The 24056-nt window shown below is 41.7% G+C and overlaps 4 protein-coding genes across 6 annotated transcripts; 2 read left to right on the forward strand and 2 right to left on the reverse strand.

Annotated features, from left to right (window-relative positions):
- Positions 1-47: 47 nt before the first annotated feature.
- nip7 (NIP7 nucleolar pre-rRNA processing protein) lies at positions 48-2060 on the reverse strand. Its single transcript, XM_012834668.3, has 5 exons — positions 1913-2060; positions 1675-1761; positions 1434-1572; positions 1178-1318; positions 48-540 (listed from the first exon to the last, which is right to left on the reverse strand). The coding sequence occupies exons 1-5, from the start codon at positions 1966-1968 to the stop codon at positions 421-423; spliced, it is 543 nt and encodes a 180-aa protein (XP_012690122.1). The 5' UTR covers positions 1969-2060; the 3' UTR covers positions 48-420.
- Positions 2061-2100: 40 nt separating this feature from the next.
- Positions 2101-5385, forward strand: cog8 (component of oligomeric golgi complex 8). Its single transcript, XM_012834663.3, has 5 exons — positions 2101-2465; positions 2603-2810; positions 2968-3786; positions 3935-4103; positions 4650-5385. Exons 1-5 carry the CDS (start codon positions 2137-2139, stop codon positions 4991-4993), a joined length of 1869 nt encoding a protein of 622 aa, XP_012690117.1. The 5' UTR covers positions 2101-2136; the 3' UTR covers positions 4994-5385.
- Positions 4608-10805, reverse strand: nob1 (NIN1 (RPN12) binding protein 1 homolog). 2 transcript variants are annotated; one of them, XM_012834664.3, is made up of 10 exons: positions 10681-10805; positions 10169-10301; positions 9886-10019; positions 9736-9807; positions 9490-9633; positions 9192-9341; positions 8756-9055; positions 6359-6456; positions 6122-6266; positions 4608-5849 (listed from the first exon to the last, which is right to left on the reverse strand). In XM_012834664.3, the coding sequence occupies exons 1-10, from the start codon at positions 10747-10749 to the stop codon at positions 5577-5579; spliced, it is 1518 nt and encodes a 505-aa protein (XP_012690118.1). In that variant the 5' UTR covers positions 10750-10805; the 3' UTR covers positions 4608-5576. The 2 variants fall into 2 exon arrangements, with proteins under 2 accessions (XP_012690118.1, XP_012690119.1); XM_012834665.3 differs by lacking the exon at positions 9192-9341 and having other exon boundaries at positions 5171-5849; positions 10681-10796.
- wdr59 (WD repeat domain 59) lies at positions 10312-23178 on the forward strand. Of its 2 annotated transcripts, XM_031569293.1 has the most exons (28): positions 10312-10561; positions 10872-10935; positions 11711-11760; positions 12020-12155; positions 12391-12476; positions 12574-12654; positions 12788-12825; positions 12925-13013; positions 13375-13491; positions 13586-13663; positions 13925-14081; positions 14317-14396; positions 14642-14771; positions 14997-15121; positions 15978-16142; positions 16441-16536; positions 16752-16902; positions 17043-17112; positions 17524-17677; positions 18030-18086; positions 19431-19564; positions 19965-20046; positions 20150-20262; positions 20435-20585; positions 21549-21627; positions 21807-21930; positions 22033-22175; positions 22430-23178. In XM_031569293.1, the coding sequence occupies exons 1-28, from the start codon at positions 10536-10538 to the stop codon at positions 22663-22665; spliced, it is 3012 nt and encodes a 1003-aa protein (XP_031425153.1). In that variant the 5' UTR covers positions 10312-10535; the 3' UTR covers positions 22666-23178. The 2 variants fall into 2 exon arrangements, with proteins under 2 accessions (XP_031425153.1, XP_012690116.2); XM_012834662.2 differs by lacking the exon at positions 18030-18086.
- Positions 23179-24056: the final 878 nt, after the last annotated feature.

Below are 24056 nucleotides of genomic sequence, written 5' to 3' on the forward strand. Positions count from 1 at the left end.
CGTCTTTTGAATGTGTAGTTCTTTTGCATAAATAAATTTCTTGAAAGTGATGACAGAATTTTTAATCACAAACATTGTTTACTGAGAATCTTCATATTAAATGTATTACATCTTCACATGTTTGACAAGACAACAGAATACAAGTATGAAAATTACATTTAGATTTTGAGGGTTTTGCATACTATGCTTAAATGCGCAGAGGAGGAACACTACTGACATCTACAGTACATTTTAACATGTGTACAAGTGATAGTCAAGTATTGACTAGCCAGTGGTCACAATGGTTTGTGTGTAATGGTGGAACAAGACAATTAAGCACTTGGTCAAAGACCTTTGAGACGGTCTCCTGAAAGTACTTGCGGTCCATGGTGGTCACAACCAGAGCTGCAAGTGAGTCTGTTTTATGTTTCAGATTCCACCTTACGTTAGCACGTCCTCATTTCTGATGTAATCGCCTATGTCTGCCTGATGAAACACAACAATGGCCATGGGGTCCACTCGCCGACATTCTTGTGTAGTCTTGGCCGCAACACCAAAGCCCTGCAGAGAATCAGAGGTTTATAAAGGTTACAACAGTTCAGCTGCACACAGGAAGATTTGCATTTGATGATGGACATTTCCAAAGATGTTTATGTTCAGTACCCTAAAACAGGGGTTTTCAACTGGTTTTGTCCCAGGGACCACCATTCTGACTAGAAAGTAATTTGCGGCCCACTGATGTGCCTGCACACGCGTGCGTGTTTGTAACCGCCGTCGCCACGCCCCCTCCCCCTGCACAGATATTCTGCCTATAACACTTAAATATGTGCAGTTATCAGGGTAGATCACTAACCGCCATCGCCACGCCCCCTCCCCCTGAGCACATATTCCGCCTGTAGCACTTGTCAGTGTATTTTCTTCAATATTTTTCACGATATTCAAGAGTAATCTGGAAATGTGTTGAAATATCAAAGCGAATTTATAAAAATAAAATAATTCAATGGTGAACTGATCAACATAGGCTCATGTCATGGACCCCCGGCAATGTAGTCGCGGACCACCAGAGGGCCACGGACCCCTGGTTGAAAACCCCTGCCCTAAAACCTTCTACCTAGTGTCAGATATACACATTTGACTGATGCAGTACTCATGCCCATGTAGAGTGTATCTTTTTAAATGAAATTATTAAAAAGCTTACCAAAGGAACATCAGCCATAGAATACACAACTACTCCCTGGTACTGAGCAGTGTTTTCTGTGATCCTGCCCAGACCTGACTTCATGATATGATTTCCATAAAGAAAAGATTGTTCTCCTCCAGGTTTCACCCAAACCTTGAACTGGTGTTAGAAAGGGACAAGACAAAATTAATTGTAAGGGAAACACTTAAAACACTGTCAACTATGGGTAAACAAAATGTCTGTAGTAACCACAAAGTAAGACCGCCATGCTTACCTTAGCATATGGCGCAAGGAAGTCCAGAGCAGTGATGGCCAGTCTGAACAATTGTGTCTTAGTGAACTTTCCAAAACATGTGCCGATGGATATCAGCTTGTCTCGTGAGATGTTTGTGGCTAATTTCAGAATTTTCTCACTAACATAAAAGAACACGGCGTAGTTAGGAATGGGATGGCATGACATGGGTAACAGAAGCGTCTTGTGGCTTAGCATCCCTATAGAGGTGAAATGGTCTTACCTTATATAATACACGCGGTCATTATGAAGTCTGAAACAATATGTTCCGTCTGGGCGTTCTATCAAGAGTTTGATATTCTCTCCAATGCTGCACGGCAATAATAATGTAAGTACAAAAAGTCAGATCATTTAAATCAGTATGTGGGTAAACCACGTAATAAACATGAGCAGCGAACCAACTAAGTTAACGAACACGTTTCCCTTATTTTACAGGCGTAAAGGTTTATTTTTGTACTTACTATTTTGAGAGCTTCTCAAACATTGTCTTGGTTTCTTCGTCCGTTAAAGGCCGCATGGTTATATCAAAGTAAAATCTTTAACGTTAAAGAAGAATACAATTCATCACAGAGAACCTGAGCCACGTGAAAGTTACTTCCCTAACAGGAAGTCGCATGTGTATGACGTATGTCATTTTTCCTGGGCAAACGTACTTCCGTCAGAGAGTTTCTACTGACATTTCGAGATGGCAACCGTAGACGTGGAGGATGAAAGTATTCTGGCATCTATCTTCAAAGATAGTTTCCCAGACAATTGGAGAGAAAATCCAGACTTCACAGCTTACTTAACAGAGCTCAGCTCGTATGGCGTGGATACGTTAAATCGAGAACCCGAGAGGTTGGCAGAAGAAAGAGCTCAGATATTGCAGCTGACTCGTGAACTCGCTTTCTCCAACTACAAGACCTTCATTCGCACAGCTGACTGCACTGAAGAAATATATCGAGACTTCGGACGTGTTGAGAGAAGTGTATCTAAGCTCCTTGACAAATTACCAAGCTTTGGAGAAAGATGCAGGTTTGTTATGTTTTAACCAATTAGGGAAAAGTGTCAGTGAATGACTAATGTAAAGCGCCAGATTGTTGTCAGCAATATGCAGTGATGAAGATGCGTTTAATGGATGCATGTTTATATATTCTTCATTTTATCTGTAGGGGCTTTATGAAGGAGGCGGAGGAGATCGGGGCCAGTCGGCGCATGAACAGCTTGACACTGAACCGACACACCGAGATATTAGAGATCTTGGAGATACCTCAGCTAATGGACACCTGCGTCCGCAACGGCTACTACGAGGAGGCTCTGGAGCTCGCAGCGTACGTCAAAAGGCTAGAGAAAAAGCACTCTTCAATACCTGTTGTTCAGGTAAGATACTATTATATTTGAAAGATGTAACTGTCTGTTTTACCTTCTTAGTGACTGAATTTCTGTTAACAGATTTATAACTTCGAGAGACTGTAAACTATGACCATTTAAAATGATTTATGCTCGTACATTATTGTTGGTTGTCTCGAATTCATAGGGGATTGTCAATGAAGTGCGTCAGTCTGCCCAGCTTATGCTCAACCAGCTCCTTCAGCAATTGCGCAGCAATTCTCAGCTTCCTGTATGCCTGCGTGTAATTGGCTACCTGCGCAGAATGGATGTCTTCACTGAGGCCGAGCTGAGGGTGAAGTTTTTACAGGCTCGGGGCAGCTGGTTACACTCCATGCTGGCAGCAATTCCTGATGACGACCCGTACTTCCATATCACCAAAACGATTGAGGCATGTCGAGTCCACCTGTTTGACATCATCACTCAGTATCGGGCCATTTTCTCAGATGAAGACCCTCTCCTGCCACCAGGAGGGCAGATGGTCAATGAGAGCGCTATCTTCCACGGCTGGGTGGTTCAGCAGGTCGCGCAGTTTCTGGAGACTCTGGAAAGGGATCTTCAGCGGGGGATAGGGTGCCGCTTGGACTCCCTCCTGGGACAATGCATGTATTTTGGCCTGTCCTTCAGTCGAGTTGGTGCTGATTTCCGTGGTCAGCTTGCGCCGATGTTCCAGCGGGTAGCCATGGATACATTCTGCAAGGCGGTGCAGGAAGCTGTGGAGAAGTTCCAGGAAGATATGAATATGTACACGCTCATCTCTCTGCCCTCTATGCTGGGCAATGCCATCCCCCCTGTTGCACCCAGCACTCAGCCTGGCACCCTCCAGCCTCCCATGGCACTGTTGAATTTTCCTCCACTTGCTTGCTTCCTCAATAACAATTTGACAGCCTTCAATGACCTTCGACTCTGCTGCCCCATTGGCCTAGCCCAGGATGTCACCAAACAGCTAGAAGATGCACTTCTCAAGGTACGTAAGGCCAAACATCTCAAGATGCACAACATTATCATGGGAAACAGTATTTATCATATTTGGAATTTGATGCAGTAGTGTTGTACATTGCTTGCATTGCTTTGTATCAATGTGTGTATCCATTCTTTTTTTCTGACACTTATAGGTGACCAAGCTCATCTTGGTGTTTCACCGAGCAGAGGAGTCGGCTTTCAGTAGTAAGGAGAAGGAGTTATTCGTCCAGTTCTGCTCTGCATTTGCAGAGGACATGGTGCCTTTCCTGAACCGCTGTCTGCAAGTCCTCTTCCCCCCTGCACAGCTGGCAATGATCCTAGGTAATTATTCCCACCTTTTTTTTTTCCCTTTGTTAAAACAAAAAGTTCACCTATGCACTATATGTGTATAGGGTCATTGCATGGCAGCCATACTGGCACAAATAGTGACATGAAACCAGTAATTTATACATGTTGGTGAATTAAAAAAAAAAAGTTGAATGCCAAGAATAGAATCTTATGGTAGTTGTTCGGGGCATGACCCACCTTTATCTTCAAAGTGTAAGTGCACCCTAAAACATTTTTTGAGCTGTAAACGAAATAATATGACGGACAAATCATCGGTGGTGGTGGTAATATTGACAATTCATTTATAGAAAAAATGTTATGGGTTGAAAATGGCTCAACACCATCTACTGTTTAAAATCGTCCTGAATCTTGCAAGGCCGACAATGACAGTGTCAGCCGCTTGGTACATCTCTACGTCATGATATTCATAAACTCTTGTCGCCTTTTTTGTTTTAAATATGCAGTGGGTGTAGTTAATAACATGAAAATGTAGAGTTGTTTTTCTCAAGTATTTTTTTTTTTTTTAAATGTTTAATCTAGGTATTCCTCCAACACAAGTGCACAAGTATGGGAGTCTGGGTTGCATTGATGTGAACAACATTCTGGAGCCTCTGGAGTTTGTCTTACCCAAAAGAGAAGTGCTCATCCCTGTAGTAGACCTCAGTGATGACCTAAGCAGCCTGACCACAATGGAGTCAGAACTTCAGGAGAAACGTTCTGAAACTTTGCAAACCTCTGAAGAAACCAAACCACCTCCTGATCCCAAAGTAACCATGGAGCCTTCCTCAGACATACCAACTGGAGATCAAACCACTGACACTGCAGACAATCCTACAGAAGATGCTAACTTAATGGACATTGACAAGGAGTTTTTATCTGGTTGAAGAAAAACATAGTTTGAATGCATTTGGGTAGGGGATCTCATCACGTAATGCAACATACATACAACCAATTCAGATTTAAATCATTTAAGAATTACGTACAGTACAGTTCTAATTACACAAATTATAGTATGGACCAATCTATCAATGTTACTGTAAGTACTTGTACATATGAATATATTGGGTTTTAACTGTTTAATAAATATTGTTGTCTTGTTACAATGGAAAAGGGATAATCTCCAGACTTGAAACAATGATGGTTCTGCCTTTGGATGACCGTGTCTACATTTTTCTTTCCCCTCTTTTTAACCTGTTACATAACCACAAATCTTCTAATATGTTTGAATAATCATTGGATCCGAATTGTATAATCCATTAAAACCTTGTAAATCTTGCATTTTACGTTATGTTTCAAACTGGATTACACTTAAGCAGTGATGTCATTATTCTATTGATATTTTACCCCATGATACCAGGAAAATACACCCATTGAAAAACATTGGATATGTCCAAAGGTTGAACTTTACATGAAAACAAATATTGAAACTCCACTCATCCCTTTGTTACAGTTATGTTTCCAATTGTCTCATTTCTTTTTGACAAATTTCTTGTGGGCAGCATTGGGGTTAGCACGACGGCGGCCACCACCAACACCCTGGGTGTCCCGAATATGCAAGTTGGCAGAACGGCTGTAGACATCGTTTTCAATAAATGGAGAGTTGCCAGCCAGGTAGTCTGGGTCGAAAGCCTCAGTCTTCTGGCGTGCCTTTCTGGACACCCTCTGCTGGGGAAACTGCTGGTCCTCCACCAGGTGGGGATTGCTGGCGTGTTTACCACCTTGTGGCTTTGGCAAGGAATACTACACAAAAGGCAATCAACAGGAGAGAGCCATTAGGATTGTAGAGAGGACCTACTCTTTAACCAGTACAAAACCTTAAAGCATATAATAAGTGCACATCACACTAAGGTATTGAAGTTGACAGGGATTTTTGAGAGCAATGTAAAAATAGTAAAAACATTGAAGATGTGGCCATTGAGGGTTAAAATATTTCAGTGCAACATCTTAATAATCACAGTCATAGATCCTTAAATCTCTGAGCATTGGATATTAAAAGTAATGAATTCACGTACCCTCAGTCCTTTTGGGTTCAAAACTTTGGGGTTCCTGGAGAAATGCATCTGTGTGCTCCCATCCTCACTGATGGTAACAGCCACCTTCCTTAATGTGTTGTTGCCACAGTGTGGACAGAAATTCTTGTTCATGTTGGTCGTAGTCCTTCAAATAACACCAGAGAGACATGAAAATATATCAGGTCACAGAATAAGTGGAGATTGCGCATAAAGAGTATCCAGTTACAGATCACTCACTTGAAACACGCATGGCAGCGCAAAATGTAGTTCCTCGTCTGCTTGATGAGCATGCCATTTACAGACAGGACATTCAGTCCCATCTGAATGAGAACATTCTGACAAGAAAAGAAATATTACAACATTATCTTCCTCGGCTTGCTGATGCAATGGGCATCAACTTTCTTGCATACATAAACAACAGACCGATGGAATGATTGAAGAGGCTGAAACTAGCAAACAGGTAGCTAACTTGCAAACTGATGTTTCGGCAATTTATTTGGAAACACTGCTGCAAAGGCTGTTAATATTTTTTTACTGGGTTCTGTACATGGAACACAAAACTGCATAGGAAATAGCCTGGGTGGCTAGTAGTGATGCATGAGTCGACCGCTAACCCACAGGTTGCAGGTTTTGTGTACAGCGCGCTGAGGTGTTGAAGCCATGGTATTTATCATTACGTTTCAGGTTTTATGGTTAAGAATACTTGGACCTTGCTTGACATGGGAAAAATGTCAATTCGTCTTTAGCTATGTGCTTCTTTGCGCTGAGGTGGAAGTTTGGAGCGTGACTCATTACAGAAAATGGAAATGCAAAAAGTCAACATTTATTCAAAATTGTCTTCAAACTATTGAAAGTAGAAAATTGTATATAGCAAAAATGAAAGACAGTACCTCAGTAATAACCATAGATTAATAGTTTTTCCATTCATTTCATAAATATAGCGTGACTGATGTTAACCTGTCCACTTACAATAAACAGTCAACAAGCCAAGATTTTGCACATCTCTGCTTGCAGCTTGGGTTAGAAGAGTTAGTAATGGCTCTCATATTTAGGAGAGTTCTAATATTTATGTAATTTATATTCACATTTTGTATTTGTTATTAGGAAGAATCAGAATTTAATTAAAGCTCTCTATATGAAGGCAAATGTTAATATTACCTAAAGTAATAGATGGCAGCACATAGTAGTGCTGGAAAAAATAATTTAGTTGTTCAAATGGTAATTATGGTAAAGTAATTAATTTACTTAAAACATTTTTTTAAAAATCATAAAGAAGGCCAGTCTGTGTTGCCAAGGAGCTTTCAAATATCGGTAAATCCAATTGTTCGTGATGACATTTAAGTGGCACTTAATTGTGAGAGAACGTAATTTCTCTTGAAATGTTAGTTTCCACAGTAAATATTTTAGAATTTGGTCCATGTCCACCTATTGATGCATTTGCCTTTTCTCATTAAAGTGATTATGTTCGGTTAGTGGAAACATTATCAGTGGACCGATTAGACTTAATGTCATTCATTCCTGCCGTCAGGCAAACCCATCAAGTATCCTTATCCCATATCCTTGAGTGTCAGATGTCTCATGTCTCACGTATGTGACACTGAATCTCACAGATTTTCACACTTAGTAGTATTACAAGTCCAAAGATGAACTGCTGCACAGTGCTAGTAAGAGACTGCCTTGTTCACACTGTGCAGCTCACTACATCTAGGTAGCAGTTATATGCTACAAATCAACAATGACTCAGCACCTTCATCACTCACATCTTATCTCTATGGCAGGGGTTTTCAACTAGTGGTCACAGGGACCACCATTCTGACTAGAAAGTAATCCGTGGCCCACTGATGTGCCAGTGATTCCCCCCCAAAAATTTCATTTTTGTAACCGCCGCCGCCACGCCCTCTCCCCACGCACACAGATTCTGCCTATAACACTTAAATATGTGAAATTATCAGGGTAGATCACTAACCGCTGCCGCCACACCCCCTCCCCCCCACGCACATATTCCGCCTATAGCACTTGTCAGTGTAATTTTTTCGCTGAATACGGGTCTACGTCAGCAGTGCACCTACATTCTGTCAGCGTGAATCTCCTTTAGACATTTTTCTTATTTTAGATATTTTTCACGATATTCAAGAGTAATCTGGAAATGTGTTGAAATATCAAAGCGAATTTATAAAAAAAATGGCAATGGTGAACTGATGAACATAGGCTCATGTTGCGGACCCCCTGCAATGCAGTCGCGGACCACCAGGGGGCCGCGGACCCCCGGTTGAAAAACCCTGCTCTATGGGGTCAACACAGACCTGTTTATGAAATGCCGCACAAATGTAACATCAGGTTTGCACGTGTTGTCTCTCTGTTTTTGTGTGTGTGTGTGTGTGTGTGTGTGTGGACAGTGAGGGTGGCTCACGGATTCCAATCACTGACCTCTCATATTTTAATCATGTCAACTTGACAGGTATGCAGGTGACAAATGTGATAATTTTTATGATCACATTATATCATATGAAATTGTTTCATTACAACGTCAATTTAGTTGAGCAGATTACATATTTTAGAGAATTCCTGCAGCAAATTCAGTCACTTTTGGCCACAACAATCAAAACAAACCCTTGAAACATTTAAAAATTGTACCTGCATTGCGAAGTCAGTGGTTACACAGCCCACTTTAACATCTGCTGCAGGTTTGCCATGGCTAGCATCAAATTTGAGCTGTCTGATGTTGCTTGGAGTGATCCAGCCGCCACCATCATCCTCATCATCATCATCACCCTTCTCCTTCTCTTCCTCGCTTTCTTCTTGAGAGCCAGTGCTGACTATGTCTAAGTCTTCGCCCTTTCCAGAGTCAATGGAAGTGTTTTCCTCTGAAGACAGATGCACAGACTCCAGCGTCTCAGACACCTCACCGCCTACAGCAGAGATAGCATCTGCACCCTGTACCACAGTAATAGCAAACGGTTGTATTATAAATCCTTATTTAATCGTTTCAAGTACATGCAGATTTCACACACACAGTATTAAGAGAGACCCCTTTAGATAAGTGACATCTGATTGACTACATATTACTCACAAGTAGTTCCAAAAGATCAGAGTCAATGCTAGGTAGAGGAGCTCTCCAGAACTGAAAGCTGTTAAACGCTACAGTCTCAGAGGGCCAAGATGTCACATCATGAGTCTGGGCTGGACTCTGGACATTTGGCTCTGTAATGTCTTTGATATTCTGTTTCAAAGAAAATAAACAGACACCAACTTCTGAAAACACCAGCAGCTTCTACAATGGTCTGACTGACAGCCATCTGCATCGTGTTTAGTATTTATACTTTAGATGTGGGAGGTACGGAAAAATCACAGTAAGAATTCTCTCTCACCAGCATCTCCAAGAGGTCAGCTTCGATGTTAGGTAAAGTAGTCCTCCAGAACTGGAAGCTGCTAAACTCAACATTGTCAGAATCCTGAGAGTGTGCATAGGTCTCTCTGTTGGCTTGGCTGTGGACATGTGGCTCTGAGGTTTTCTACTCCAGAAAAAAAGACAAAATATTAATGATTTTTAAAGCATTAGAAAAAGTATTATTTCAATACTGATGTGAAAACTACTATGCAAAAAGCAACCTTACCTTTTGGGGAAAGTGGAATCCAGCAATGTTAACTGGAGCCTCTGGATGTCGCCGTGTGCTGCAAACTTGAACCTGTATGCATCATCATGAGTTTAGATTCATGTGAATTTCAATTTTGAATCATTGAGTATATCTTTGTTATTGCATTACCTTTATATCGGGTTCAGATTTTAAGTGGCTGGAACCGACTTTCTCCAGTTCAAGCTGGTAAGTCAAAGCCAAAACTTTGATGTCTGTGGCGGAGAGGCTAGGGTAGTCTCCAGTCTTTTTGGCGAATTCGGTCACTGTTACATTACACAACACAAGGAAAACACAAAACATATTAACCATTGTGAAAAAACCTTCCTGAAGGAAATTAGAAGGTGCTGTTTGAGTGTGTGATTGTGCAGTAAAACAAGTAAATCCAAAAGAGTCTGGTGTGTCAATCCCCTACCGAATCGTATGTGCTCTGGAAAAGGGTCCTTGAAGATAAGGGTGTAGGGTAGGAAGGATAAACTTCTTTTCGTTGGTTTGTCCCGAATTTCATCCACGACATCCTTCAATGTGTAGATGTTTTGCCCAATTTCCTAAAATGTCACACAAATTCAGTCATCCAGTGCAGACCAGAGGTCCAAAGCGAGTTACAAGTGCCGTAAACACATGCGTCATCAACATTAGCCACATTATCCCGCTGACATACATAGTTGCATTAGCTAATTATAACATTAGTAAACACAGACAAGCTGTTTACGATCGCTTGGATAGCTATGGTAACTGGCTACTTCTGAGAAACAGTTTAATGATGGATACGAAACAGTTTAATGATGGATACGAAACAGTCACGTAGGTAACGGCCATTTTCATAATGACAGAGCAAATAATGACATAGAGAAATTTCTCTACTTTTTACGCATACGGCAATGTGGTAGCTCTTAAATTCGTAGAAATACATGAGAAAACAAACACCTGAAGTGGGGCCTTTTTCAAAAACGCTCCAGCATCTGCGACAACATGCTCCACCGTGGCGGCGTCCATCTTGAAATGCACTGCTTTTTCACTTCTCGCGTAACTTGTGTTAATGCAGGATGTTTTGGGATTTTTTTTCTTGAAGCTCTATGGTTATTTTCAACCTCGTGACATTGTTGATATTGTTAAAGTGGAAGAAATATGGCGGCCCGCTGGAGCAGTGAGAATGTGGTGGTGGAGTTCAGAGATGCACAGGTAGAATCATTTTGATATAATGGCTTATTTGTGTATGATCCGAAGGGTAATTGAATGCTCAGCGGATGCTGTACAACGAAGTGACTTATTGTCGTTTCAAGGACCGCAAAGGTTGCAAATCCTTTCGTGGAAGAACATGGGTAACTTAGCTCCTTGCAAATACTTTAGCTACTTAATGATATTTTTGCTAAACACCGTGTGTTAAAAAGCTCGGTTGCAATATTGCAGTGTTTTATCTATGTTTTGAAGGATACTGGCTTGCAACTAAAGCCACTACACTTCACGTATACCCTATCTGTATATAGCTACATTTCATAATTTGTCAGTAGTCGTAGTTACATGGTCCAATCCGTAAATGGAACTAGCGTCCATTTGAATTTCAGGTTGTCCTTCTCGGATTAACAAATTGCCTGTGTTACGCATGCTTCTTGTTGTTTGCAATAATAATGATAAACATAAATAGTTCATCAACCCAACTCCGTGTATATTGTTGAACAGGCATTTAACTAACCCAAGAAGTTTTGCGTGTTAAGTGTCCTATTTTAAGTATTTTTTTTATTTACTATCGAAGGCGTTAACTTTCTGTATTTGTGGGGTCCATATGTAACAGTTGTTGCATTGTTAAGTTACTAGTTATTGAAACAATGCAGTCATGTTTGTAATAGCACACAATGACCGGTAGTACTTAAACTCTGAACTTGTTTTTGAATTTTGAATTTTAATGTTACCAGTGTCTTCATTTAATGTAAAGCAAGCCTTTCTAATGTCTTTTCAGGCTACCGCCATGTCAGTGGATTGCCTGGGCCGCCATGCTGTACTGTCAGGGTGTGTACTTACAGAATCCAACACCATCATGTGAAAATTACTCTCAATATAGCTGAGGGAAAGTGTTTCAGTAGTAATTCAGTGACGGAGTGATGATTTATACAAGATTTGTTTGATTTCACCTTTCTGGTCTGCAAATCAGTTTACATGAATTGTTTTCAAATTAATTCTTTAAAGTAATCATGTTGTTATAATTCAAGTCATTCTTATGGGTCTCTCTTGTGAGGTTTTAGTGATGGAGCATGTGTGTTTCTCTCAGGCGACGTTTCCTCTACATGGTAAACTTGGAGATTCCGTCTGAGACCCCACGGAAGATTGGGCGACAGAGCAAGTGGGACGTGGGCACTGTGCAGTGGAATCCACACAAATCAGAGGCACATCTTTTTGCTGCATCTGTAAGTTTGAGAACCACATTCTCTTTCAGTAAAAAACCCCAATGTGTTAGGAATCTAAGGAAACCAATGGTATTTTGATTTCATCTAAACAATTTTAAATCGTCAAAAATGTGTGACTGTGTTAAGCTTTATCCATGCCTGTTGTTAGTCTGTCCCAGATCTTCACTGGCATGTTGATGGCATTAAGATGATTTCAAGGAGATTTTTGCAATAACCCACCATTGTTGTGTTTTAGAGTAACCAGCGTGTGGACCTCTATGTCTGGCGTGATGGGTGTGGGGAGGCTCACACATCTCTACAGGGACACACACGTGTAATAAGGTAACACAGGCTGTGGGACAGGTCTCCTAATTTTACATGAAATCATAATATTTTTAAATTATTTATCCATGTGTAATCAATTACTTTAATTTCACAGTGACCTAGACTGGTCTTGGTTTGAACCAGAATATCTTGTGACGAGCTCGGTTGACACATACATCTACATCTGGGACACAAGGTATGACTAAGAATGTCTGGGAACACATATGTGTGTGTGTGTGTGTGTGTGTGTGTGTGTGTGTGTGTGTGTGTGCATCCTGTAATTTATTTCCTCACTGAACCATGATTATTAAAATGCCATGCCTTTTCAGAGACACTCGGAAGCCAACGGTGGCCTTATCTGCAGTGGGTGAGTGTCCTTTTTGTATGGTTTCTATCTCTTAGATACAGAGTGTCAGTGAAGTGTCACATAATTGCATTTTCTCTGTTATCTGGCTGGTTTAATTAGCTGGGGCATCCCAAGTGAAATGGAACCGTCGAAATCCAAGCTGCCTAGCTTCTAGCCATGATGGAGACGTAAGAATCTGGGATAAAAGGGTGAGTGTCGCACATGGCAGTATTCGCATTGTCCTCTGTATGATGTTAATGCAACAGCTTTGTTGAATTCACAGTAAGAAAGAAGTAAACAACAGGCTAAAGAGAGACATTTTGAATCTTTAAATAGAACTACTGTATAATGATTTGTTAATTTCATTTGTCACAGATTAAAATAAGCCACAGGTTAGATTTGTATTATACCCAGTTGTTACACTTTAAAGTGTAAGGAGAATTTCTTGATGTGTTGCAAACTCAGATGTTATTTGTATCCATAGAGTGGTCATGGCAAATCTTTTAGGTCTCCATGTAAGACATGGCTTCCCACTGTTTATGTCTGAGAGTATATGTTTACTCCCTTTAGAAACCCAATACTGCTGTGGAGTATGTTGCAGCCCACTTGTCAAAGATCCATGGCCTGGACTGGCACCCAGACAATGAGTATATCCTGGCAACATCAAGCCAGGACAACTCTGTGCGGGTAGGGACCTCTTGTAGATCTTGCACAGTTTCACAAACATTCATATGGCTTGCGTGTCGGGCAGTTTTGTCATCTCTTCTATTTCATTCTACAGTTCTGGGACTTTAGACAGCCTAGGAAGTACCTCAACATCCTGTCTTGCCAAGTACCTGTGTGGAAGGCAAGATACACGGTAAGCTGATTCAACCTCAGATGAAGCTGTCTATCATCTGTGGCGCTCCATATAAAGTGCATCTGAAATGTTAGTGTAGGTGTTGAAATGTGAAAACTCCTTGAAATTCTACCATTATTTAACCTCCATAGTGAAATGCTGGATATTAGTATATTTTGTGAAAAAGTGTTTTCACATCTTGTGGTATGTGTTATTGGTTAGAAATAACGCTACCATTGTGTTGTTGTTTTTGCTGCTGCTGGCCTCCTTTCTCCTCTGCAGCCCTTCTCTAATGGGCTGGTCACAGTCATGGTGCCCCAGCTGAGACGGGAGAACAGCTTGCTCCTGTGGAGCACATTAGATCTCAATAGTCCTGTGCACGCTTTCGTGGGTCATGACGATGTGGTGCTGGAGTTCCAGTGGAGACCGCAAAAAGAGGGTAAGCCTCAAAGCAAATAACTTCTTTGATCCCTTGTATTCTTTTTTTTATTAGTACCTTTGGATAGGTTGATTGGATGTGAGTGAAGTGGAGTTGTTCAGAGATACGAAATTCAGAACTAGCTTCAACCCAAACAAGCAAAGCAGTCTGAAGAGGATTTGGTCTTTGTTACATGATATGAGAAATGCCTCAGATTTACCCTTCTAAGGAAGTGTCTGTTCTCATTTTCATTTAGGTTCCAAAGACTATCAGCTAGTCACATGGTCCAGAGACCAGACTCTGCGCATATGGCGCGTGGATCCTCAACTACAGAAGGTAGGTATCCACTCTCTTTTGGGTTACATATTCTTAGCATAGATGCACAATTCATTCATGTTTTTTTTTTTTATTATTATTTTTAAAAATTATTTTTGGTAGAATATCTTAAGAAAACTAGTCCCTACAAATAAAAGTGGAGGATGAAGGATTTGAGTTTTTTTTTTTCCTGTGCTGACTGATTCTGCAGTTGACCATGTTGAATCAAGTATCACTGTGACTAATTCTATGTTTGTCTTCTGGAGCTGTGTGCCAATGACATTGTGGAGGAGCTTGTGGAGGGTATGGCCCTGAACACAGAGTCAGAGAAGACCTTGCCCTCCCAGGATTCTGAGCCCCCACTGAGCCCAGGCCTCTCCTCAGAGGATCTGCAAGGTAGGGTGTAGACATGGGCTTTAAAATGAGATTGGTGGCAGTGGAAACGGTACATTACATCCTACCAGAGAGACTTACTGATGCTCATGTCCACCAAGACCCTTCAGCTGGAGTCACTCCTGTCTGCTGACTAATATTGCTTTATGTTAAGTCACCAGTTCCATGAGCCTTATCGTCAGAATGACATTTCAGGTTGGTTTGAATGTATCCTCGATCTCTCCCCAGACCAGCAGGAGGGCCTGCAGGCTGCACTGATGGGCGGTGGACGGCAAGATGCTCCTGGCCTGCCCCAGACCCTACAGCAGGAGTTCTCTCTGGTCAACCTCCAGATCCGCAATGTCAACGTTGAGGTGCAGTGGGATGTGCTGTTGTAAAGAGCTTGTCTGTGATGACACTCACTCCATTTTCTTCTGTCTTTTTTTTTTTTTTTTTGAGCAACTTGTTTAGAAACAAATGGCACACCAACACAAAGGGCCTCTTTGGGTACTCTAGCATGAGGTGTTTGGGAAAAATTATGACATTTCCTCTATTGTCTTTTTAACCCTCAGCTCTCATGTTGAGTGTTTGGTGGGCACCTTCTGTGGCCATCATATTCCAAATCAGGCTATGACTAGTATCTTTCCCATGCCTGTTTTTTCTTTTCTTGGGCTGGACTTCATAAATAATAAACAACATAAGTAGCTTCCACAGATGTCACTGCTCTAGTTTTGGTGAAATCTATGTTTATAAAGTACAGGCAGTTAGAGGAAGATGGCAAATGACCAAAATTCTATTTACTTACCAAATTCAATGTCATCCATGTCATGCAGAGCTTGACCGATATATTTGGAAGTCATACTGCAGTGTCACACAGAGACAGAGGGACAGAGCAGCTGGCCATTCTCAAATCATCCGACTAATGTCAAAACTAATTACAGCATGCCATGATATTGTCTCCCCTTATCTCTGACACCCACTGTAAATGAGAGAAGTGAAACAGATTGTTTGGTTTTATGTTTATAAAACTCTGACTAACTCTGGTTCATGGTAAATGTAGATTCCATCGGTGAATGAAATTGAAAAAAGAACTGCCAAGTCTTGGTAGATTAAAATGCCATTAATTATTTTCTTCCAGAACATCATTGTTGTATATCTGATGCTGACCCAATTCCTTTCCCACTCTCCTTAGCGCTATGCCTGAAATTTGCATGCTTTCTCTGCCTGCAGATGGATGCTGTGAATCGGAGCTGTTTTGTGTCGGCACATTGTGGTGCCAACCGAGTGCGGCTGGTGGTGAAGTTCCCGGCTCAGTACCCCAACAATGCAGCACCCACCTTCCAGTTTGTTCCCCCAACCACCATCTCATCTTCCATGAAGATTAAGATCCTGAAGGTAGTAATTGTTGATGTGCGCCATCTAAATGGCTTGCTGTCTTGAATCTAGTGTTACCAATGGGAAAGTAATTGTTTGGTTTTAACAGTATCGTTTAACCTCTGCATCAAGCATTGTGTTAAGTACTCCCCCACAGATATCCCAATCATACTGAACTCCAAAATATCCCTATAGTACAATTTAATAACTGATATAAGCAAACAGTATAAAACCCCTGCAATTTACGACTGTGGTTCAGCTTATTTTATGTATTTTATTGGTGTTGCAACTTGAGTCTTTTTCTTTCTCTCTTGTACAGATTCTGACAGACACATCTCTGCAGAAAGTCAAAAGGAACCAGAACTGTCTGGAACCATGTGTCAGACAGCTGGTATCCTGCTTGGAGTCGGATATGGTATGTATGCCTCACAGTGGAGTCTACACTGTCTGTAAGGCACCACACTCCTAAATGCACTACTTAAGCTGTAACCGTTAGGTCCATGTAAAAAAAAAAAAAAAAAGTTCTCCCCACTTTTATTTAAGTCATCCACCTACATGTGCAAAGTGGCTGTATTCTTAGAAATAAGTTGGGGCTGATAAGATATGGCCTCCCTGTCATCCCACCCACAGGAGGACGGCACAGCAGCCAACCCTTATGTGCTGTCCAACCCAGTCACTCCTGCCCTGCCTGCCTTCCCTCGCGTCACCAACACCTACGGCTCCTACCAGGACGCCAACATCCCTTTCCCACGCACCTCCGGGGCTCGGTTTTGTGGAACCGGTGAGTGACCTTCACAGCTCTTACAGGCCTTAGGGGCTCTGTCAGATCTGTGGTTGTCAAGAGATGAGAGAAGTTACCTTCAGCCCTGTCAGTCGTATATGCAAGTTTTGTTGCAGTGAGAGTTGCGCTCTCTCCCACAGGTTCCCTGGTGTATTTCACTCGTCCCACGACTATGCATCGCTCACTCCCTCCCACAGAACCAACTCCCAGGTACGTCTTTTTTCTCACTGTATAAATATCAACAGCATTCACCAGATATCCCATTTTGTTGACATGAGTCACATCAATGTTACATTGCAATGTCATGAGGAAGTTGACACTAAATTGAAAAACTAAACTGGTTACAGTTCTGCTGTTGACAATCCAGTGAGGTAAACATGACAGACAGAACTGCAATATTATCCTAGAAAGAGTCTTATATATTAGTAGTGAATTACATCATAATGAACACAGTCAAATCAACAGAACTAAATACACTCACACATTGAAGTAATTTGGGAAAAGCTTTGTGTGAGTGTATGTAATTGTGTTGAGTGAGTAGTTCAGGCAGGTGTGCTCTGAAGGTATCTACTGAGATCCCTCTCCTTTAATTGGCCGCATGCCAACTGTGTCCTCCTCTAGGTCGCTGTCGGCGCTCTCAGCCTACCACAGTGGGGTGCTGACGCCCATGAAGATGCGCACTGAATCTCAAAGCACTCTCCGGCTGTACAGCGGCAGCCCCACTCGCTCCGACAAAGAGCAAGTCTCCATCTCCTCTTTCTACTACAAGGAGCGGGTAGGGAATCACGTGCGCGAGTCTGACTGACTGACTTACTGCCAGTTGACAAATTGTTGTTTGAGAAGAGCTCCAGGCCGGTTTCTTTTTTATTCACTAGTTCGGGTATCGCCCAGTTGGTTTGGCTTGCTTGACTTCTTGGTGTTTTTTTTTCTTCATTTTTTTATAGTTGTTTGTTTCCTGTTCACACCCGTGCTTGTTCTTTATCGTGTGTTCTCACAGTTTCTCCTCTGTGTGTGTGTGTGTGTGTGTGTGTATGTGTGTGTGTTTGCGCGTGTGTTTGCATGGCGGCATGCGCCCCTCTCCCCCACTCTTGTTTGCTCCTGTGGTTTTGTTCCTTCCCTGTCAGCAGAAGCCTCCTCAGTCCATTCTTCGCCGCTGGTCTGTGCAGGCTATTCATGACTGTCCGGTACTGACCGCCCCCTTTCTCTTTCCGTATCTCCCTCTCCCTCCTTTTTATCTGTCTTTTTTTTTATCACTCCTTCATCCTTCATCTCACTTCCCTTAACCTGCATCAGATGAAAATGATCCCTTTTACCTCAATGTGCTTGTATTTGTGTGTAACTAACAAACAGTTACTAACTAACTAACAGCTAACTAACAAACCATGTTGAAGATGGGTGAATAAATTGAAACCATGGTGTTCCATTACTTTTATTTTAAGTTTAATTGATTTGTAAAAGCTTTCATGTAATTCTTAACTTTTCCATTCCTAGCAGTTTAATGTCTAATTTTAGAGATTAAATTGTAGCCATAAATAGTTCTAACCAAATAATTTGATTTAAGTACAGTTTTAAGTCAGGGCATCGTGTTAATTTGTATATATTTTTGTAGTTGTTTAATTAAAAGGAAATAATTCATAATATGTTTTTTACAGGGATGAATGTAGACTTGGGTGACACATATTATGAGATAGATTTGAGGCTGGATTAAACTCTTTTAATGGCAAACTGTTTTGTAATGTTCAATTGCTAACCTCCATGCAATCAGCTTCTGAGTAGACTGTAACTTAGACAACTGACTTGGGCACAAGTCATTCTGTAATTCAGTAATTCTGGTTCATATGTGTTATTTACCCAGTTATTCTCAATTAATTTAAGATGCAGAAAAGTGCTTCAAGACCTGCAATGATGATGTTGTTCTGAGAGCTTGACTTACAAGAGTGTCCTAATGTTCCTGTGCATTCTATGCATGTATGTACATTGTTCTATGTCTCAAAACTAAAACGCTAAAATAAAGAATCAAGGTGCATAGAACACATAGGGTTTTGGGGACCATCTTATTTTCAAGTTCCTTTAGAATGACATCAGTATTGTAGGTGACGAAGCACTTTTATGTTTTTGATAACAAAAAATGGAAATGGCATCTTTAAAAGCGTGTCTGATTTTCTCCACACAATGTGTCGAGAGAAATTGAGTTAACTCGAGCCAGAATTTAATCTGGCATTTCTGTTGCCAAAATTCCAGTGAGGACTCCAAATGCCGGTGGAATGCAATGAAATGGTGTCCCCACCCAACCCGCAGTGCTCCCTGTAGCATAGAACAGAACATTTGTGAGAAAATTAGAGTCCATTTGCTGGGCCTCCGTTTTTGAGAAAAGGCACGTGTACGTCACGCATACCTGCAGTATGGGGAAATCAGCACAGCTGCGATTAGTCAGAAACGAAGTGGAAACCTGCCTCAGTCCCAATGTCATTTTGTTCTGTCTGCTCTTCCTCTACTTTCTCCACTCTGGCAATCCTCTCCTGCAACAGAAATCACGCCGCTGGAAGAGCAAGCGTGAAGGCGGGGACTACGGCAACAAGCCTATTAAGCCGGCAGGCAAGGTCATCATCCAGGAGATCTCCTGCCTGCTGCCCATCCACAAAGCCCTGGGGGAAACTTACGTGTGCGTGTCCATCTCTTCAAACCCTTTCAGTCAGACCCTTTTATGCCTGTGACTCAGCAACAATCAGATCGCCTTGGTCTTATTATCAACCAAGAATAGTAACATAACCCATTTTTATACCACTAATAGGAATCCTATTTCCCTTTTCTATGCATTTTCTAGCCTTTATGGTCATTTTCCTTTTGTTTGGTTATTGGAAAGATAGCCAATTTGATTTCACTATTTCACTAAATTCTGAGATGAGAAAATGACCGCATTTTGTGCTTTTGAATTGATAAACATTCCCTGAGGATACATTGTAATGTTATGCTCACCACGAGTCGCTCTCTCTCTCTCTCTCTCTCTTTCTCTCTCTGGCACTCTAACTCTGTTCTATACACCCCCGTCTCTTCCTCTTCAGTTTGAATGTGAATGACATACAGGACACGTGTCAGAAGAACTCAGCAGCTGCGCTGGCAGTGGGGCGGAGAGACTTGGCCAAGGTACAGACTGTCACCACCTTACTCCCTTTTCATCACACACTCAAACACACAAACATGAACTCACCATCTGTCCTACATAAGACTCTCCCCTCTGTCTCTGCAGGTGTGGGCCTTGGCCTCTGCGGCCACCAGTGTGGACCTCAGTCCAGATTCTGACCCAGATGCTGACACCCCCTGGGCCAGACACCCCTTTGGACGCCACCTGTTGGAGACACTGTGAGTAGCAGGCCTCACTCTTGGCAAAGTGTTCTCACTCAATTGAGATGGTGTTGTCCAGCTCTCTACCTCTAATTTTTTTTCTCCCTAAACTTTTTATCTAAATTTCTCTCCCACACACACACACACACACACACACACACACACACACACACACACACACACACGATAGACTGGACCATTACAGTCAGATGAGTGACGTGCAGAGCCTGGCTATGCTGTGCAGTGTGTTCCAAGCCCAGGGCAGCCCACAGGACTACTTCACTCTGTATGGACACCACGTCCCTCGCTCCGCCATCTTCGCCCCCCACCACATGCGCTACGTAGGTGTTCCACTCGCACCCCACCCAACCCCACTGCTCCAAGTGGCCAAATGTTTGCTCTCTCCGAATAGAACCTGGTTGCCAGGAAGAGTCTATTTATTCACATCTATGCATGCTCTGTTTGTGTGGGGTTCAGAAGAAGCACTAAATGAGGCTAATGTGAAGCTGCAAAAAATTAGCTTACATTATATCCTCACCTACAGGAAGTGTCTTCTGAATAGGTTTGGTGGTGCACCAGCAACACCAGTCATACAAACTTGTCATACTTTGCCATACTCAGTTTTTGGCCTTGAATAGGACCACGTCATTCATTTCATTTAGTATATTTTCATTCACTTTGGACTGAATTGAAAGTTTTATAGACACTAACTGGATTTGTTTTTCTTTCTTAGTTGCTGTGCATCAGTTGACTATTTGATATTCACAGTCACTCTAAATGCAGCTTTGGAGTTTCATACATTGTGCCATCATCTGATTAGCAGTGAAACTTGGCATATCTCAGGATCTGAATGATGTTATACTTGACAAGCAGTCATTGTGGGCTATGAATAGATGATGCCGCACGATGAGTAGAGATACAGAATGACTGCTTGGAATTAAATTATTTAAATCAGAAGAGGAGGTACATTATGTTGATAATCTGATTATTATTCAGATCAGCGCGTATGAAAAGCCACCGAGGGGGGAATCAAATTTGCACAAAAATAGCCCAGAATACATTTTTGCTGGAGGAGGGAATTTTGGGCTCAATTGTGAGTTTATGATAATAAATGTATGCCACATTACCTTCTATAGTGCTTTTCTAAACCTCATTTTAAAGTGGATGTTTTTCACTCTTATTTTCTTTTTTGCTTTATCCCTTTCTCTCTCTCATATGTGTATTCCTTGCCTCACCTCTTCTCATCTGTAATGTCCTTCCTTCTTCTCCTCTCACTTCCTTTCCCCGGTTCTCTCCTCCATCAGCCCAGCTACACCTCTAGTTCAGTCACATCTGGCTCGTGCTCCAGTACCTCAGACTCCACCACCACTGCCTGGAATATTGGTAAGAACTCTGCATGCTGTTAATTAGTGTTTCAAGTTCAAATTGTCAAATGTATTATTATACTTGGTTATTTGACAAGGCATTAAAACAAATAGTTATGAAGTAATTTGTGGTGGTAGTCCTAAAGTCACAATATTTTCATGATTTATATTGGATTCTCATGATTCTGTTGCTCTCAGCTGGTCGAGACCCTGAACATGCTCCACCCTGGGGAGAGTCATCCCCAGACGATTATCGCTATGCCAACCAGGTGTACAGTGACCCGCGCGAAAGGGAGAAAGAACAGCATGACATGAATAAGAGGTGATCAGGCAGCTTCAGATGGACCGATGCACCATGTTACCTTTGATACCAAAGACTTGTTGACACTTTTCTTCTTGCTCATCATTTTTTGCCTATCGACAGGCTCCTCGATCCAGCTAATGCATTGCAGTTTGATGACTTTAAGAAGTGCTACGGTGAAATCCTGCATCGCTGGGGTCTTAAGGAAAAGAGGTCTGAGGTCCTCAAGTTTGTATCCTGTCCACCAGAGCCACACAAGGGCATTGGTAAGTCTCAGAAGCACATCACTTAATAGCCAGGCTATGTGGGGATAGATCAAATCTGTTCAAGATCTCTTAAACGGCCACTGTTACTTATTGACATTGTTTGCAATAAAGTTACCATACAAAGTTAATTCATTTCATCGATTTTACTGGTGTCTACAATGGAAAATCATCTAATTCCAACATCTGCCTTTTTCATCTTGTCCTCTCTCTCTCTCTCTCTCTCTCTCTCTCTCTCTCTCTCGTGTGCCCCCCAGAGTTTGGTGTGTACTGCTGTCACTGTCGGAGCCAGGCCAGAGGCACCCAGTGTGCCGTGTGCAAGCGCTTCACCTTCCAGTGTGCTATTTGCCACGTGGCAGTGCGTGGCTCCTCCAACTTCTGCCTCAGCTGTGGACATGGCGGGCATACCAGCCACATGATGGAGTGGTTCCGTGTCCAGGAGGTTTGCCCTACTGGCTGTGGGTGCCACTGCCTGCTGCAGAGCACCTTTTGAGAACCCCCCCCCACCACCACTTAGGCAACACAGCTGGGTCTCTGCCTCATTAGAGCCTGTTGGACTCCATCACACATGGAGAAAAGACCGTGGAGATGACTGAATGTCGGATTGGTCATACAGAGTTTAGTGTTTGCGTGACAGAACCACGCAACTGCACTGCTTGATGAACAGTCACATTAGAGGGCATCCCATGTTGTGATGTGAAGACTTTGTGACCTCAAAGGCCTATTTAATTTATATCTTGAATTCATGGTTCTCTGTGGTGCCAAGATCTTTATTTATGGAATGAGTGGCATTGATCTAGTGCCTAAAATGTGTATTTAACTCTACTTAATGCCTATTGTTGGCAGATTGTACTTAACTTTTAGAATCACTCACCTTTTGTGACTAAAACTTTTAAGAATCAGACCCCTATGTTGGGGGTTGCTTGAATCTTCACATTTTCATGAAGGATTGCCCAGCATATACAGACTGTCTGCCATAAGACGATTAAAACAATGTTCAAATGCATGTTTGTCTCCTGCTATTTGAAAACATTCAAGAGCTGCTTTACTCCAGAGTACAAATATACAAAAGAGGTATACCAAAAGAAGATTTACTAATTGTTTTTCAGGGGATGCTTTCAGCAGTGTACTCAACTGTAATTTAATTCCATGTAAGTATGGGGACATGGTATTTCACTATAGATGGTGGGGAGCAGGGGCGTCGTTAGCCCCCCTAAAATGTTCTTCAGCCCCCCCAAATCATTTGGCATTATTGGCTTTAAAAATGTTTTAATAAAAAAAATTGAACTATTGTTTCTCACACGGACAAGTTAATTATAACTCTAACATGCTACTTATATGCGTGCGTTCTGGTTTGTATGTTTACTCCCCCTTCAAATTATACTCCAATAGCCTTTCAGCATACTTTACGATATAAACCCCGGGCACTAGTACCGTCTCTCGTCAACGACAGCCAGTATTATAGACAAGGAGTTCAAAGTAAATTATGCACGGAGTGAAATTGTAATTACAAGAAGTTATAGAATGTGGCTATCTGTAGTTGTTAACGAGTGTTACCTGCTTTAGGTTTACTTGATATGAGGCAAATGAAAGCGAATATTGTAGTGGGCTATGTTAAAACTAAGCTAGCTTGCTACTTTGTTAGAAACTGTCACCAGTTAGCAAGAGTGTGAACGAGCGAATTCGAAATACAAGAAATAACTATCGACATCTCTCTATTCTTTGCATTGATATATCTCTAGTATTTCAAAACAATATTATCAGTCCCTATAGAATGTTGTTATTTATAATCAGTTAATGCTAGTGAAAACTAAATGTCATAGTGTCCCTCATAACGCTATTGTACCGGTATATCATCCAATTCATTGACCAGATGGATATAAG

The sequence above is a fragment of the Clupea harengus genome, chromosome 6 (genome assembly GCF_900700415.2).
Source record: "Clupea harengus chromosome 6, Ch_v2.0.2, whole genome shotgun sequence".
NCBI lineage: Eukaryota > Metazoa > Chordata > Actinopteri > Clupeiformes > Clupeidae > Clupea > Clupea harengus.